Source organism: Coturnix japonica, chromosome 1 (assembly GCF_054131305.1).
Source record: "Coturnix japonica strain WE chromosome 1, WE-NBRP24, whole genome shotgun sequence".
In the NCBI taxonomy this organism is placed as follows: Eukaryota; Metazoa; Chordata; class Aves; order Galliformes; family Phasianidae; genus Coturnix; species Coturnix japonica.
The window spans coordinates 169,525,922-169,544,856 of NC_140663.1; the positions used below are offsets into that span (position 1 = coordinate 169,525,922).

Consider the following 18,935-nt stretch of genomic DNA (forward strand, 5'->3'; position numbering starts at 1 on the left):
AATATTTTCTGAGGATTGATTGGTACATGACAGAAAAAAATGTGAAATCTCTGTCCCAGATGATTTTTTCTGCTCTCAGTGTAAGCGCGCTGAGCAGGGAGAAAGGAGAGAGCTGTTGGATCAGAACCATACTGCTTTGTAAAGCCATTTCTGGGAGCTAGGCTAACAGATTACGAGGCATGTCCACTCACTATTAGTTTCTGAAGGGAATATACATCATTATTGACTTTAATAAGTAGTGAAATGAAATTATACACAGTGCAAATCCTGGCTGCCAGAAAAACAATTTCTGACACAGCGAGGGCTACAGCAATCCCCTACGGAGATGAGGATTTGTGATTTCTGGGTACGTAAATGAGACAAAGCTGTGAGTTAGAGAATATATAAAGTGTTTTGCAGACAATGCTGTTGCAGTGGCTCCAGGACTCGACTCAGGGATATTACAGCATTGTCCCTTTCCAACCTGTGAAAATCCCTTTTTATTTCAGAGCCTTTCATGTGTAACAAAAAGACAAGTCTTATTATAATGGAAATATCTGTTCAGAACATAGAAAGCTATTACTTAAAAACTGACCAAACAGTCTGCTCTTGAATGTACATGAAAACAGCACAGACGGAGAATTCTGATCCTATGGCATTATTATTCATGTGCTGCAGGACACAATGATTTCTGGTTCAGCTTTATGCATTAAGGCCTCTTTTCATTCCCACTGAAGTTGATGGTATGACATGAAGTCCTGCTGACTGCTGCAGGGACAAAGGCTGGTCACTGAGACACGGCTACTGAATTCCTGTGCGGTTGTGTGTGCGTGTATGTCTGCATGTGTGCTTAAGATGAGGGAGACTTGGATGTATTGATTTTACAGCAGCTTTTTTCTCTGCTCTTAAATGAAGTGGAATGAGGAGCAAATAGCTTGGCAAACAAAAGAAACAGAACTATTATTATAACTGCCTGAAGTGTTATTCTCCAAGCACAGAGCCACATGGAAGACTGGCTACCAAGTCTGTTTGTCATATATACCCCCATGAAATCGCTGACAATGTGAGGCAGCCTGAAACCAGGACAAAACCCCACCCTGACACCCACTGTAGCAATAAGGATCAGGAATAGTGCTTGGTGTCAGTAACAAAATAAAATATTTCATTGTTTTTCTGCTCCTCTCTGTAAATACAGACTGGGAAGATGTTTGTACCTGTGTTGCTTAGGCCAGGGGTCCTTTCCTTGTAGACTGCTGTGGACCACTGCAGACCAGGTGGCACTGCCATGACCACATGCCTGCTTTATTCCAGTGCTGGTGGAATGGTGGTGAACTGAGTTGGAAGCCACATTGCTCCCACTCCTCCCCTTTCCTCTCCCCTTCTTTCCCCTCCCTTGGAAGTTTGTTGATGGCTTGGAGCCTCCAGGAAAGCAGTCTTTGTCACGTAAGGCCAAAGTTCACCAACTTCCATTTACATCAGTAAACACGAACAATTCTTCCTGAGCCTGAGAAATACATCAGCCAGTCGTGCTTTAACGGGCTGAATTGAAATGCCCCTTCTAATCTGCATCAGAGGCATAAAACCGATCCTATCGCATAATGTGTGAGGATGGGGGGTGGGGGGGGGGCAGTACTCACCATTGCACATGCAGCGAACATTCCGGTAAAAGCGAGGGCACACAAAACTAATTCTCGCCGTGCTGTAGGTCATCAGGGAATGGGAATCAATAGATAGACTTTGCTCACAGTGTTGTTCCTGACAATCCAGTCCAGAGCAATTCTTCTCCAAGATAGCAGAAATACGAATCACATTTTCCAAGTGTCTCCTGGCATTGGTAAGCTTCTGAATCAAAAAGGCAGGCTTATAGAAACCGCCGCTGTGCATCTGGACTGCAAACAGCATGTCGAGCTGATTGCTGCCTGCCACCGGCTGAATGCTGATGATGTGCAGGCTGTCTTGTTTCTGGGACAGCACTGCGTTCCGCAAGGTGCGCCTGAAGCCGTGCATGTGAAGGCCCACAAAGTCTTCTGGGGAAACATTCTCAAAGCGGATGGTGACGGTGTTCTGCAGCATTTCCTGAAGTAATTGCTCAACGTGTACCACAACATCAATGGGGACCTGGAAGCGGCCATCACTGACAGACACATTGAGGATGTACTTGCCGTTATCAAGTCCTCCTAGGGCAATGATCTTCCCATCGTGGTTGTTAACCTTGAACAAACTTTTCTGCTCTGATTTTAGCGTGTAAGTGAGGACGTCATACACATCCTGATCTGTGGCATGAATTTTTCCAATGACTCCACCTGGAAAATCATCTTCCATGGTGACAATGAAAATCTCCAGTGGAATGGCAGTTGGTTTGTGGATGCTTTCTTCGATAACCCTCACCTGAATGTAGGTGTGGGAAACCTGCTGAGGCTTCCCAGAGTCTTTTGCCTAATATAATTAAAACAACAACCAAACAACAAAATATTATATATATACACATGTATATAAAATGCAGCTGACAAGTAAAACTTTCTGCTACATGTATTCAAGACTTCTTGCTATATGATTTCCACAGCATCAGTAATTCTGAAGACCTCTCAGAAGAACTTCCCAAATGCATTTGCAAAATATATATGTAAAGAGATGTGTCATCCTTTTTTAGCAGTGAAACTTAAAAACTCTTTAGGGAAGCACAGATATCTAAGTGGATTGCAGAGAGAAATGTGTCAGCACTACGTCTCATTACTCAATGTGAAAAGTTCCCAGGATCCCACAGCTATCACTTGTCCCCTTCACAACAGAGCCAACTGAATGTGGTGTATTCTACACCAAGTAGAGTTTGGGCTCACTTCTACCCTGGAAAAGAGACTGTAGCCCAATGAAATATCAGCAGCAGTTTCTGTATTGCTTGTTGTGCTCTGAAGTGCCTCAGACCTTGCTAAGCCTATGTGACTTTTCTCTGAAGCAGTCAAGAATCATGCTTGAAATAAATAAAATTTATCACCCTCCAAAAGTGAAACAGGGTGCTTTGTGCTGTTACTAATGAAAAATATGAAAGAAGCACTGCACTTGGACAGATGACTGCATGACCCAGAGCATGTACGATAGCATCATCTGCACTTTTTTATTGAGAGGAAAGAGCAAGTATGACAAAAAATCCAAGGCCATCTTGACAGAAAGGTGTGCAGACTTGAATCAGTGTTCTTTCTTGCAGTAAGGAAAATGCTTCATTGAAGTCAGTATGAAGATATACTACTGATATACCACTGCACACATTCATTTGCTTCAGAGAAGAACATAAGACCAAAAAATCACAGATGTAGCACACGTTGAATGATGTCTGCATTTGGATATGGGGAGGAAAATTTACTAGCTGAAGTAAAAATAACGGGCAGGATGGCAGTACCAATACTGACATTACTAGGAAATGATTAGTAACTCTGGGACACTGAAAATCATGGCTCCTACCAGGGCTTTGTAGAGAATCATAGAAAATATTTTACATGCATGTGCATAGATACACATACATGCAGAGATTATCTCACTTCCAATTTCAACTTCCACACTACTTTTTAAATAAACACAACGCAGAGGAGGAATCTGATGGTGGAGCGGGGGAAGCAGCACTGTGGTACATATAAGTGGAAAGAAAAAATTCTATGCTCTAAACACAACAGAAGACTACAAAAGATGTCTTCATTGAAGGAATCCCTAAGGAAAATAATTCAGGGAGCAATCAGGCCTCTAATCTAATGTGTGGTTTTCTGAACATTTTGGTGCAACTTGGTGATTGTGATCTGGCTTATGCCCCATTTATGACATACAAGGATGTATGTAGCTGAGGATTCTGCTTGAATTTAATTCCAATTTTGGTTATGTTAGAAGTTTGGCTAGTGAACAGTCCTGAAAGCAGATAGTTTTGGATGAGGACATGGTAAGAATGAAAAATGATTTTATTTTTGTTTTCCCACGAGGCTAGAAAAATAAGATTGCAATATTAAATGGCAATCTTGTAAGCTGTCCCTTTGATTTGAACTGGTGATTGACATTAGAACTTGTATTTTTTAATTGTAACTCAGCGAGGTTGTTTTTGCTACAAACATCATTAAAAGCAGGTGTAAAGGACCAGTTAGGCCCTAATTACAGAGATTAACCCCAGCACAGCACGTTGAGAAAGGCTGCATTTTCAGATTTAGATTGTAGGACCACATTCCATTCCAATGGAATTCCCTAGACCTGGATATTTACTGAACCCTATAATGTTTTCCTATGCAAGTCTGAGAAATGGACAAATGATCCTTGGATTTATAGCTACCCTGGTTAAAACGTTCCTCAACAATGACTCTAGAGCTAAGTTTGAGCTGGACTTCTATTGCATGTCTTCCTTTTACATTCCTTATAAGCTGAGCTGACCTTGGAAATGTGATTTCATGAATTCTTGGTAGGCTTCCAAAAATTTATGATTAAATTTACGACTTAAAAGGAGAAGTGATTTTCCTTCCTAGAACAATATTTTGCTGTCACTCGTTCTGTGGTATATTTATATGTATATAATGCATTTTTCCTTATTTTCTTCTCTTAGCTACAGAAAAAAAAAAAAAAAGATGAAAATCTTAAATCATAACGGCTGCTGCTCAGAAAATCCATTTCATGCGGAGAAGATTGGAAAGGTGGCTGGCTACCTATTTATATTTACATGAAATTGGGTTTAAGGACATCAAAGGAAATATACAATATTGTGCACATGTAAAATGGAATGCATGGTATTTGGTCACAGACTAAAGTCAATTAAAACCAACCCACACAGCAACATACACATGACCTAACAGTAGGAGTTATTTTCTTGCTGTGCAGAGGAAAAAATGAAGGCATACCTGCACGCAGAGAACATATTCGGTTGCAACCATGTGTTTGAAGATGACTGCAGATCTCAAGACACCATTAGGGTCCAGTGTAAACTCCTCCTCTTCATTGCCAGTGAGGATGGTGAAGGTAAAAGGAGGGCCATTGTGAAAAGAGTCTTTGTCTGTCACTACCAGCTGCAAAATGCTTGTGCCCACTGGTTTATTTTCCTTTACACATATACACAGTGTATAAAGAAAAGGATTAAAATGATACATCTCATCACAATGATAAAACACCACGTTTCGCTACTGAGAATATACAAGTAAAAGCTTTCTGGCCATGATGCCATTTCATTGTGGCATTTCTTTGGCATGGTTTGCACCCCAAGGACCAGTACCTGAGACAGAGGCACCCAGTGGAGCCTGTCTGGCCAGGACTGCCTAACCACTAGGACTCACATCCCAAGCAAATGCTTTTGTATTTTAAGAGCCAGGGAAGTTTTTGATGTGCAAGATAAACTTACTTGAATTACAGCTGTATAATTAGCTGGAGTAAACACAGGGCTGTTATCGTTCACATCGGAAATGTCCACGTTGACTGTCACAGATGAAGACAGAGGAGGGGTGCCACTGTCCCTTGCCTGAATAACCAACGAGTAACCAGATATCTGCAAAAAGGTGAAAATATTAAATCATCATGAAAGTGGACCTAAATTTTAACTTGCGTTCTTTACATCCAATACACCACCAACCATATTCTAAGGAAAGCTGTCTGGCCCCATTACCTTTCCTGCCCTTTGTATGACATTATCCTGTTTATTGCCAGACTGTGTCCCAAACTCTGCTGTACAAGGCTATCAATAAGCCTAACAGCTTCACTATATTAAAATAACTGTGACTGCTGAAAACAAAGGGATAGACAAAACACAAATGATGAATAATATCCAAACTCAGCCTACGTCAGCCGAGGTATGCAAACTAATTTTATTTATTTATAGTTAATTTCCAGGATAACGTATTGAGTACTTAGGAAAGGAATCCTCAATTTGACATTCAGTGTTTTGGATAGTGAAGGAGCCCCCCAAAGAAGTTCATGGGCACTTGGAATAAGCATACAGGAAAACATTTGAGATCAATACGAACAACATATTCTCTGTAGCAAAAGGGTATTATCCACAGTACAGTAAAACAGAAGGGATTTTTTGAGTCTTCTTGTTTGCAACAGCCACAGACAGCTCAGCATGGTGTGGGCAACTCAGTGCATCTCACCGGCTGCGGCACCCACAGACCCTCTATGCACATATGGGCACGTGCAAAAAGTGTGAGCGTGTGTGACAATTTGGAAAAGATCTGTCTACGTGCAGCTTATGGATGACAGTGTGATTTCACAAAGTGCATCCTTATGTTGGCCTCCTTATGTCTTATGACTGTCTTTCACTGTATAGAGCTCCCAGATTCCCAGGGAGAGCTGCTGCTACATCTGCCCATGATGCTTTCAGAGTAGGGGGAACAAAGGATGAACCACATGTCAGATAAGACACCAGGAAGAGGTAAAACATGGCTCCACAGAGTGAAATGAAGAAAAACAAATGGAACTTTTTAGGGTGGGAGGAAATCCAAAGGGACAAAGAAGTAAAAACTGCTGGGGTAGGAGAGAGAAAGACAGGCTAAGTGTATGAAACAAGAAGGCTCTTCTGAGCTACGGGACCAAGGTAAAGAACAGGAAAGATTCTTAGGTGGGTTACAGGGTCAAAGAAGTGTGTGATTTGGTGGAGATGTACTGACAGTGTCAGGAGGAAGAATCCTTAATTACGAAGAATCAAGAAACTGAGGCTTATCATTGATCCTTTTTCTTTCCCACTTTCAAGCTTTAATTTCTCCTGTTAGAAGTCAGAGGTTTTGTGGGACCTTTCTCAAATTTTGTGTTTTGAGTTTGTTTCAAAAGGTAAATGGCAGCAGTCATGGTTTCTATGTGATTAAAGCTCTGGAAATGATGTTCCTTAAACCACTAAAACCTGGGAATCAGCACCGCCTTTAGGGATCTACGGCAGATGGGGCATCATCTATCATTTCCGCTGAAGAGAACATTTGTGTCTAGGAAATGTGCAAAGGAAGCAAAAGAAAAGACAACACTACAGCTTACTTTAAGTGGAGGAAACTTAGGAGAATGCAGATCTAGGAGCTGGTCATAAATGTACAATGACAGTGAGGGTAAAAGCATGCATCTGAACGCAGACATATATCAGCTAAATCAAATGGAGATACGAAATAAAATCATGTTAATAAATTAAGTCTACACCACAGAAGAAATAAAGCAAATCTGTATTCCTTAAATCACATGCACAGCCTATTACTTCCATGTTCTGTGGGACAAGGAAGGTCCTTCTGCCACCAATCTCTACTAATTTAATCTTGCCTGTGTGATGATACAGAAAGGATATTCACCTGTTATAAGCAGTAGCTCTGCTTCCAGCTGGGAGCTTTTTCATGTGAGTCCATTTTCTGTGGACAGCAATCAACTTCCCCAGCTTTGCAGATGCATTGCATGGGTGAAGTACCCTTGGGTCATGCATGTGTTGCAGGACTTCTGAAGTCATGCAGCACATTCCTTCCCTGCTCGTAAGGGAAACTCTATTTGTTTGTTTTTTTCTTTTTCTCCAAAAGCTGCTAATTGCTAGCAACAGAAAAATAGGGATAAATCACCCTGAATCTTGGGAGCAAACAAAGCAGAAGAATCAGATTAATGAAGCACTCTTTCTCTTTTGGTACAGGCTGGCTACTCCATAACATCAGTTCCCCTGTGACATGTTCTGCAGAGTGCTAATTAATGGCTGAGGTCTCAGCTCTGTACTTGGTGCCACAATCTGCATTTTGCCATGGTCCCTCTGTTGCATACAATGCTGCAAGCTTGTGCTTGCAGGCACAGGAGAGAGGAGGCAGCTCATTAATGCAACAACAGCTGCCACAGGAAAAATCCAGGATAGCTTCTTTTCCCAGTCTGGCCGTGTTGGTGCAGAGTGAGAATGCTACCAGGATAGCTGGCTTGGAAATATGTCTGGGGAAAAGTCTGAGGTGGGAAAAAGGGGAAGAATATTAGAAAGAGCAGTTGGAGCATCTTAGGCTGATTGCTGAAGAGTGAAAAGCAGCTACTTCATAATTGGCTAGAAGCAGAGCTGAAATTAACACACATCTCTAAGCCACTGTAAGCCAAGAAATCTCACATCTTACCCTTTCTCTATCCAACTTCTTTTTGACCTTCACAAGACCCGAACCAGGATCGACTGAAAATTCATTGTCTTGATCACCACTCACTATGGAAAAATGAATCTGGCCATTGGAAGGACTGTCCAGATCTTCTGCTATTAACTTTTTCGAGAGAAAAGTGAAAATTAGCAAAACAAATGTTTAACCATCAGTATGCTCCATTAATCACTCAACTCCCCAGAAAGTTCTATCACTCAACACCCCTTCATATCCTATCAGACATGTCATATCTGAACTGCACATCACTACAGCATGAAGCCAAGCAGCTCTTCATAGGAGGCTCTCCTTGGATCTTTTCAAAATTTTAGCATTAAAACACATAAATTATTTTAATATTTTATGCAAGAAACAGAATATAATACAAATATCACATATTTCCATGAAAAGTTGAGTTTTGCCTTTCCAGAAAAAACTACTTATTTCAAGCTGACCCCTGAGATACAATGTCTTAAACACAGCACTGCTCTTTGACAGCATAATGGAGGAATTAAAAACCATTTTGGTACTACTACTTCTTTCTTTCCTGGGGAAAACTGGCAGCTGTCTGGAAAGCAGTAGCAGACACAGAGTATTGGCTAGAGAACAGTTTGGTTGATTCAAGATGCATCATTTATCATTATTAATAAGTGCAGCAGTATCTTGTTAAATGCAATGGAGGTACTCATCCTGCCTAATCAGGGCACGTGGCCTCACTCACCATTATAACGGAATCACCAATTGCAGCATCTTCACTGATGACGGCACTGTAGACCACCTGGCTGAATTTTGGTGCATTGTCATTGACATCTGTCACGTTGACGTTCACAGTCGTAACAGCGCTCAGGGCTGGGGTACCTCCATCTTTTGCTTCCACGACTAAGTAGAAATCCTTACACGATTCATAATCCAAAGATTCAGAAATGGAAATGGCTCCTTTGAAGGAAGGGAGGTAATGTCAACAGTGAGTGAAAAGGAAACGCTGCTGCAGATTAAGGGATTTCACTGCAGCACACAGTGCAATGTGCTGTTTATCACCATGGTGCAAACTCAAAATACGTTGTTCCAAACATAACACTGCTTAGTCCAATAAAAATATTTGGTCAGGTTTCTACTACTGTCATTTAATTAAGGAGATATGACAGTAGCACTTGGATTGCCCCTGAAGAAAGAAATGAAGCTATTTATGGTTTCTCACAGAAATAAATGTACTATAGACAGAAATACTGGTACTACAGACAGAGAAGTGAAGGCCACATCCATTCATTTGCTTGGGTTCACGTGCAGAGCCCATGGGAGAACCAGATGCCAACTCTGGAAATCAACACTGACAAATCAACAGAAATTCACTCCTATGTAATTAACTTCTCATGAATTAAATACTAACAAATGGGGTATGAATACCTATGAGAAATTAGTTTTCTATCATCTATGTGATTAAGCAGGAGCTTCCAGAATAAACTAGGTTTAAAAGTTTTTGGTTCTCGCATCACAGAAGAAAAATTAAGATTATTTGTAACTCGACTCACTCTTTCTCAAATCTTTGCTAGGACAGAAACAGTTTTCATGCACATTCTCTACTTGTCTCACACATACCTATAACCTTATCAAGGAGAGGGTAGTGGGTTGCGCACAGATTACTAGTGATGTCTTGAAGAAGGTGATGCTGGACATGACAGGAAAGGCTTAAAAGCAAATCCCTAACCTTGCCAAGGAAAATCTTCTTTAGTATGAACTCATCAAGAGCAGGGATGACTGGGGTTTAGAGGTCATATAGTCCAACTGCTGCCCAGCACAGGTCAGTTAAATACAATCTTTCATGAAGCTACTCACTTCTAATGTTCTTAAAAAACCTCCAGACACATTACTCTCCTGTCCTTAGGAAATGTATTTGGGTTCTCAATAACTGTTACAGCAAGGAATTTCTTCCTGTCATTTAACTGAAATAATCCAAATGCAATTTCAACTAATTCAAAACTTTTCTCATGAGTAGACACAAAGAACAGTTTATTCCCCCCTCTTCACAGGTACTTTTACATGCTTGAATATTAGCAGCACGTCTTCTTTTTTTTCTAGTTTAAATAGCCTCAATTCTTTCAGTCTTCCCTGGTAAGCTTCATTTTATAAACCTCAGATCATTCTTCTTAATCTTGTCTGGGCTCTCTCCAAATGAATCCTACCTTTCAGCATGACTTGCTGAAAGCAGGAGCCCTGAAGAGAAGCTTCCAAGTGGCTAGCAGGGAGTCCCCACTGATAAATGCTGTGATGAGCATTATTTCTCAAGCCCTGATCAGGCATGCTACATCAGCACCCGGCTGTCTGGATCTCAGCTCCTGCCTCTAAACCAATAATAATGGAGCTGTCACACATTAATGAATAATAAATAGGTTTTTTTTTCTTTTTCTTTTTTTTTTTTTTTTCCTTCCCTGTGTGATTAAGCTTCATTATGGGTTTTTATTGATTTATCTCCTTGGCTTCATTGTCAAATGCAAAGTTAAGTATTGCTGTCTAGGCATATTTATGTTTAAATTTTGTTAGCACTAATCAACATTATGAAGACTGAAGACAACATGCAATTATGTTATGTTATTTTAAGCCCTTTACATATGAGGCAGTGGCCTTCACAAGGAGTGGAGAGAGATTTTTGCACATGGTAGTATAAATGGTACAATGCATTATTCTGAGATTTTCCAGGTTACTGGTTATTAAAGCTGCACTCAAACAAGTGTTAACTTCAGCTTTCAAAACCAAAACTGTTCTGCTCTGAAGCTCTGGTGGCAGACTTCTACCATCCTCCTGAAGGCTAAAAGAATAAGGGAATCCACTGCAGGAATCACAGAAGATTCATAGCTTACTATCTTGGTAGATTAGAGCCAGGCAAAGCAGAAGTTCCCTGCAGTCCAGAGAGGCCCATGATGGAGCAGGCTGTCCCCTGCAGCCCATGGGCCCTATGTGGGGCAGATCTCCATGTGCAGCCATAGAGGAGCCCATGGTGCAGCAGCGGATGTGGCTGTTACATCTACACTGACTTAAATGGGCATAGTAATGGAGAAAGGCACCCTCTCAAGTCAAGGCAGATGAACAGCACCATAGCTTAGACCAAACTTTAACATAACATTTGTTTTAATCTGTGCAACAAGACTGACAAGCTCTGAGTCTCTCTTCTTGGAACTTATGTGGTCCAAATGGCTTCCCCAAAGCATTCACATTTTTCTGTAACTTCCATTTAGTCTTACAAGTAAGAACTAATTTACAAACCTGTTTTTGAGTTAATGTTGAACTTCCCCTTCTCGTTCCCAGATCTGATGAGATAGGTAATCTCAGCATTTGTGCCAATGTCCTGGCTTGTAGCAAAAACAGAGAGAACTTCAGTGCCAGGTGATGTGTCTTCAGGTACCGTAACAAGATAATCTCTCCTTTCAAACACAGGGGGATTGTCATTAATATCTAGCACTGTAATGGTAACAGTAGCAAATGAGGACAAGGTCAGCACAATACTCTGATCTGAGGCCTTTACGCTGATGTTATAGGAAGACTGCAGCTCTCTATCAAGTGGATGCTCCAAAATAATGATTCCCGATGACCGGTCAACTGAGAAGTAACCATCTGCAGAGTCTGCGAGGGAATAGGTAACTTTTCTGTTCACACCTGAAAGAGAAGCAGAAGCGAAAATGACAAAGTGAATTAAAAAAGAAATGCAAAACAAATCCCCTCTTTCCACCTAATAGAAACTCCAAGTGAAATCTACTACTTCACTCATGGTATCTGACTGATGGAAGCACAGGGATGTAAGAGTACTGAAAGGAACAGAACTGCTGAAGGTCTGGGAGACCAGAACATGCTGCTCTCATGTGTCAGATCCCCAAGGATAATTAAGTTCCATCTCTCATCATGGTAACTTTAAAAAGATTCCTTTGTAGAATTGCTGTGGAATGGAACTTGAAAGCAGAATCCGTGTATAGATCTTGCCCAGAAAAGCTTAAAAATGAATTAGAGGAGACAAGCAAAATGCTGAAATGGAAAACTCTCAGTGTACATCTCCAAGTAACAGAAATATACTTAAGGGAAAATAAACCCATAAAAATACACAGGTGGCACAGAATGTACTTGCTGCCAGTGCTGCTTTGTTTCTTCTTTTGAGAAGCAAAATATAATCATAAGTCGAAGCAAAATATAATCATAAGACAGTTATTTTTAGACAAAAGCTTCATCAAACAACTCCTGCAAGAACATGGACATCTTGGAAAGGGAGGTCCCCACTCCTTCACTTTGGGAGCAAAAACTGAATTGTACAAAGGTCTCTCATGTTTTCAAATTATGCTTTTATTTCCCAGTACATATCACCTATCCACCCGGCTGCTGACTATGCAGATCTATGCTAAAGCTGTTAATAATGAGGGCTGAGGGGAAGTTACTAACTTGGTTGTTTGCTGCAGTACAGACGGATAGTCATTTCAAATCTAATTAAATGTGAACACAGTTGCAAACTCACTCAAGCTCCCTTGATTCTCCTTGATTCTGTGCTTTGGTCCTGGGTGATGTGCTAAGAGATTATAAGTGAAACACAAAGATCCACTAAATTGGAGTTTCTGCGTTTTTAACATCTCTCAGTTGAGCATTTGCTGTCCTTTTCACCGGAGAACAGACTTTACAAGCCCGACATTAATCAGATGAACAAGAGCTACCCATCCCTTCTAGGCATATTTTGTTCATTTAAAATTTGTGACAGTATTATTCTGCTTTCCAGCAGCAAAGCATTGCAGAAATGACTGATCAAAAGCAGCACAAATCACATTTGTTTTCTGCTTCACGTAGCAGGAGTAGAGCATCCACACGAGGGGGAGCTGGGAGACTCTCCTTCAGCCATGCTCACATAAAAGGCAGAGAAACTATAAAGCCCCAGACCCTACTGGGATAGTGCTAGGAATTACCATTTGACCTCTTCAGGGAATAAAGTTTTTATGCAGTGCTTGATTATTATACGTCTATTTCAAATGTCTTTAAAATCAAGAAAAGTTTAAATGCCAATACTGTAATGAACCAACTGTTTGTTTGTATTAATCACAGAACAAACTCTCCATTCACCACTGCATAACAAAAGGAGAAAGCACAGAAAAGCTCGTCTGTAGCAGAACATGCAAGGCAGACAAGGAGGATGCTCCTGCCTTACACACAAGGAACAGAGAACAGCTCAGGAGCTCGTCAGAGACTCTTGTGTGTGTTGAAGCACCTAGACTCTGAACACCTTACAGCCTGCTGGAAACCACACTCTGCTTTTCACTTAGCCTCTAAGTGTGTTCAAAGGCTCTGTTACCTGAAGGGTAACTAAACTGTCAACTAAAGGGACCAAACTGAAGGAGTAAAACCCTCTGGAAGTGTTTGAAGGGTCTGAATAGCTTTAGATGTGTCTACATTTCTGGCAAGGTCTCCTTCTAGAAGTCCTCCCACAACCTCCACAAGACCAGAACAGTTAATAAGGTATTAATCAGAGTTGATATCCGGGTATTGAAAAAGTGGACTTAGCCTGATTTGGAGTACTGAACCCATACAGAAATTTCAACTATAAAGCTACTTAGTGTTCTGTACTGGGATCTCCTGATACCTGCCAGTGTCTGTATGGAATTATACACATCTCTGAAGCTAGGACCTTAGGTCACATACTCCACACCTCTGTGTCTGTGACTGCATGAAAGATGTACCTTGGTCCGGGCTTGCTCTGACACAAAGACCTTGCTTGAAATTCACCATGGCATACGTGAGCATAACAGAATCAGGAAGCACACTCCTTAATAGAAAAAAAAGATGGCCGACCCATGACTTGTGTCTTGAAACATCTCAAAACTGCAGCCAGATCTTACATGCGTTAAAAATGGAGAGAGAAATTTTGATGTATAAGATGCCACATGGGGTGAGTTTACATACATGCAGTAACTCTATTGACTGCAATCTGATTGAAATACAATTAGACCATACTCCTGTATTGCCTCAAGGTACTGACGGTTAAATAATACAATATGAATAGAGTTTATGGATTAGTGACTGCTTTTGATCCCACAAAAGAGCTCTTTCAAATTCGCATTACTGTGTTCCAGTTGCTATCTATCTCTTAAAGAAGGAATTTGTAGGCAGAAATGGAAAGAGTTGTTTCTGGAAGGTAAATGTTCTTTCTTTCTTGGAAAATAAGAGAGGAATGCAGAAATTCTAGGAGAGTAGGTTACCGCATACCAATCTATTCACATTAACAGGCTGATGATCAAAACTGTCTTACTTTGCCCACAGGATCTTTATGCCAGATATATAAAGATATTCCTTCTTTAAGAGATAGATAGCAACTGGAACACAGTAATGCGAATTTGAAAGAGCTCTTTTGTGGGATTGAATCTGTGAGCGTCCCAGCTTAGGTCCTCTGCCCTGATTTTCTGTGTTTCCATGCTTAAAATGGCAGTTTTATCCATGAGAGACTTTATACAGATAGGAATTTGTAGGCAGAAATGGAAAGAGTTTATACAGATTCAATCCCATGTCAGTTTCTGGCCCAAACCCAGAAGCAGAACACATGAAGAAATAAAGATCTCAGCTTCTTGCTACCCTTCTACAATGGGGAAACCATTTTAACATTTGCTTCGTGGAAGGACAATTAATTCAACAAAAAGCTGCAGCAGAAACAGCGCTCTGAAGAAAGCGCTGTGTTACATCAGTAGTGTTCTCACCTTCTCGATACATGACAGGAAAGAGAATAAGCAGGAGGCAAAGATGAAGTAGGCAGTTATTTCTACTGAAATCCAAAATTCTGGAGTGCTTGGGGCTGCCATCCACAAAGAAAGAAGTGTCCACCAGTTTGTGGCAGTGGCTGCCCTGCAGTGGAGATGATGGCAGCTGCCATAATAAAGGAGATTTTCTGTGGAAAGGAAACAACTGCTCCAGCAGAATGGTTCCTGGATTGGTAAGGAAAGCAGTCCTCCCACATGAACTGCCCACAGCTGTTGAGGGGATTCATGTTTGCAAATTGTGTTCTGTCTATTCACTTATTTACTTATACTTCTCAGATTTCTAAGGTGCCAATCACAACCATAAGCTACACGAACATGAAAGGCTTTGCAGGAATTATTGTTCCTCTAAGAGGATTGTAGTATATTTTTAAAATAAAGGTATAAGCTAGCAAATTTTATATTTAGGCTTGTATTAGCATACAATAGAATATTGCTTTTTGCCAAATCTCTAGTGTGAAAAGTTTGTACAACAAATCTAGTACCTCAAATGCCATCCTTCACTAGTGACTTTTTTTTTCTTCCCTACAAATGAGCATGTACTGAATGTCACATTGGCATCTTCTGTGTTATTACTACTTTAAATAACACCAGGGAAATAAAATGTTTCTCTTTAAGATTATGGAATATTAAAATTCTGCTTGTGTACGCCATTGAAAATGGTGGAGGTACAACACCGAACAGGTCAAGCATTAATACAACAGACACAATTTCCATGTGACAGTGAGATTCTTCAGTGGGCATTACCTGCTGACTGCATCGCTAGCAAATCTAAATTTACAGTTATTAAAGACCTTACACAGCATGCTTCTCCCCTCTGCTTTCATCTGCCACCTGGAGTCATTATTTAATGTCTAAGTATGGTTAGCCTGCTCATTCTTATTAATCTGTGGAAAGCAGTATTTAACTTTGTCTTCTGCTCATTTTTATTTTCGAAATCTTGGGGGAAAAAAAAATGGCAAGCATTAAAAATAATCAATCAAAAAGTAAAATAATAAAGTGTCCAGAAAGAGAGGTGTAAAATAGTTATTGCTTATCAATTTCAGAGGGATAGATTTAAAGTGTGATAATGTTAATACTGGCACCTTAGGATTTTGGTGTTCAAACAAATGTTAGTTACAATACCAATTACCGCTAGTTAAAAGTTCATGATTTCATTAATAGCAAACAAGACAGAAGACCAATATGAAACCAGCTTTAAATTTCTACTCTATCATGTTGAGATGAAATAGAGAAGTCTTGCTAGAATTACCTTGCTGAACTGTAGAAGAATATATAGCCCTGTGCAGTATATTTCAAGTGATTTTTACAACTTAAGCAGAAAAACTGGCCAAGTTCAATCCATAACACTGCTACCAAGGCACAGTTTCATCGTGTTGTCCCTTTTCTGTAGAGAAACAATTGCCTTAACCCCAAAATGCCTTTACTCATGTAAGCCATAGAACCATGGGATTGATGCAAGGCCATAGAATACACAGAAGAAGAGAAGGAAAATATTGGACAGAAATGTCAAGCAGAAGATTTCAGTATATAGTATCTTCCACAGGCCCATTTTCTTGCTCTTTTAGGTTGTTTTTTTCTTTGGTGGGAGGGTGAGGGATGGATGGCTGCCTCACTCTCCCTTTCTTTTCTAGCTGGGATTTACACAGCCCATAGTGTTGGCATTACATGAGTTGCTTCCACCAGTGATCATGAGTGCCTGACTGTTTCATGGATAAGCTTGATGACTTACTAAAGTGCAGGGAGGCTATGCAGGAATCACAGGTATAAACACTATTTGTATACATTTACTTTATCGACTCAGCGGCTGTATTAACACTGAATCTGTCAATACTGGGCAACACTGCTATGCTAAAACAGGGGTCTGTTGCAAGGGAATGTGTATATATACATATACATATACATGTAGGTGTATATATATGTGTGTGTATATATATATACATGTATATATATGCATAAACACACAGACATACGTATGCATGTTTCAGTGACCCAATTTAAATACAGGTTTTATCCAGTCAAGATAATCCAGGAGATAAAATTATCCTTATTTGACAGATATCTTGATCTCTGCTTCCATATTGTTAGCAGTGTCTTGCAAATCTCAAAAATTAAATGACAGAGTATGAGGGTAGCAGGAATTTTACAAGATCATCTGATTTATCCCTGAACAAAGAAAGAAGGCATTAGATTTACTACAGGCCCATTCTTTGATTAGGAAGTTGTATAACCTTGTTGGGTAACACACCACAGTGTCTCACTTTCCTTACAGATACTACATTCTTACTTTTTGCTGAGAAAAAATACTGAAAGATGAGATAAAGCTAGAACAAATGTTGATATTCTTCATCATAGCTACTTGACTCATATCTGACGATTACTACACTTTATCATCTTAATTATTTTTTTCCATGACACCCTCTTTCAACTATTTTAATACTGCCCATGAACACATCTTTTCCAGGCCCATGATCTTTCCTGTCAAGCTCCAGGTAGCCCATATCTCTCTGGAAGTAGTGTTTCTGAAACCAGACACAACCTTTCAAATCAGGATTTTCCACCACCAAGTTAAACAGAAAAGATTACTTCTTCGCTTTCCAGCATTACTCTTGTTTACCCAGCTGATTAAACTGTTTGCCTTTTCACACCGCTATGGCAGTGTTAGCATACATTAACCTTGTGATTCACTATAATACACCTGCTTCTTTGCAGTTCTGCTGTCCAGTCAGCCATTACCAAGGCAATAATGGTAACCTTGGTTATTCTTATCTAAACACAGGACTTCACATTTATCTCATGACTTGTGTTGTATTTTCCCATACTGCTCTTCCACCTGTTAAATCCCACAACTAAGTCTTAGACACTGTCCAGGGTACTTACAGCCCCATTCTGATTTCTGACATCTAACACAAGCCTTACGCCTACTTATCCATTCAGGAATGAAAATAAGAACACTGCATGCAGAAACCTTTCTTAGCTTCTTCCTCCAGTGTAAGAGCTCTTATATAACAAACTTGTCTGATAACAACTTAATGAAGACCATGCTTCTCCCAGTTTTCTTGTAAAAGCATCACATGGAATAGTATCAAAAGCCTCACTATGCCTAGTCCATACTATTCATGTTTCCTTCCTGTCTGGCCTCTTAGGAAGTTATAGAAGGAAATATGAATGGTTTTGACTTCTGCTTGCTGAACAGAGACTAACTCTGAGTAATTTCAATGTGAAATACACATTATTATAATGCAGGTTGGGTGCTTAAGTTCCCCTGACAATCTACTTGAAGTTTTGAAAATCTGGCCCTTCGAACAATTCAACAATAGGGCCATACAGACTGACTGCTAACAGGATTAGGTCTCCTAAGCATCAAGACATGGGAAGCAAAATCTGGAATATGAAGTAGGGTTTATTTAGGCAGAAACCAAGGTTTCTATCATAATCCCCAAACACCTTGTTTGTTTACTTCCTAATGCCTAAGAAGCGTTAACTCCACTGAATCTATTATTTTTATTTGACAGTTTTTTTTCAGGGGCCCAAAGTGTATTCCTAGAAGTGCTTTAGACTTCTTCAAAAGGCAAAAGCTTGGTTTTCTCCTTAACAGCTCTCTGGGTGTAAGTGAATCTGTAACTATCCTCAGGACTGGCTAGCCCACACTAAAACATTTGGTTTCTTTCCATAATACAAGGATAGCTAAAACTCTGTTGTGTTTCACCTTAGCTGGGATGGTGGGTTTTGACCTCCAATTCTCCTTGTAAGAACATTCTAATGGTTGGGGTACCTCAAAGGAAGAAGGAGCAGTAGGGTACATTGCTACAGGCTATTACTTTTCACTGAATAAGCTCTGCAGAACAGAGCCCAGAACCCAGTCACCCATCAGGATACAGAGCAATGCTCACTCATGTTTCTCTGATTCCTGAATCCTTTTCCAAAACAGCTTCAGTGACGGTAGAAAGTACCCCCTACTTCAACTGTAACCTGTCTGTATAACCACTAACTTATGCAATGTTGTTTTGAATAGCTGTAGAAAGAAGAATCAGTAATTCAGGTCCTACATATCCTGCATTAGTGTACTAAACTCTGGACTATTTTATAAGGCAGTGAGGAAAAGATCCGAGTAAAG

At 40.2% G+C, this 18,935-nt stretch overlaps 1 protein-coding gene across 18 annotated transcripts in view; it reads right to left on the minus strand.

The window, feature by feature from the left end:
* Positions 1-18,935, minus strand: part of FAT3 (FAT atypical cadherin 3) — a 428,155-nt gene that overhangs the window by 39,752 nt on the left and 369,468 nt on the right. For 17 of the 18 annotated variants that reach the window (XM_032442223.2, XM_015852350.3, XM_085509086.1 and 14 more), the window contains 6 exons: positions 11,310-11,699; positions 8,773-8,987; positions 8,040-8,177; positions 5,336-5,479; positions 4,842-5,039; positions 1,617-2,415 (listed from right to left, as the gene is read on the minus strand). In XM_032442223.2, the coding sequence (XP_032298114.2) occupies positions 1,617-2,415; positions 4,842-5,039; positions 5,336-5,479; positions 8,040-8,177; positions 8,773-8,987; positions 11,310-11,699 (1,884 nt within the window). Of the gene's footprint in view, positions 1-1,616; positions 2,416-4,841; positions 5,040-5,335; positions 5,480-8,039; positions 8,178-8,772; positions 8,988-11,309; positions 11,700-18,935 lie in introns of those variants that run through there. The other variant, XR_014931869.1, reaches the window with a different exon arrangement.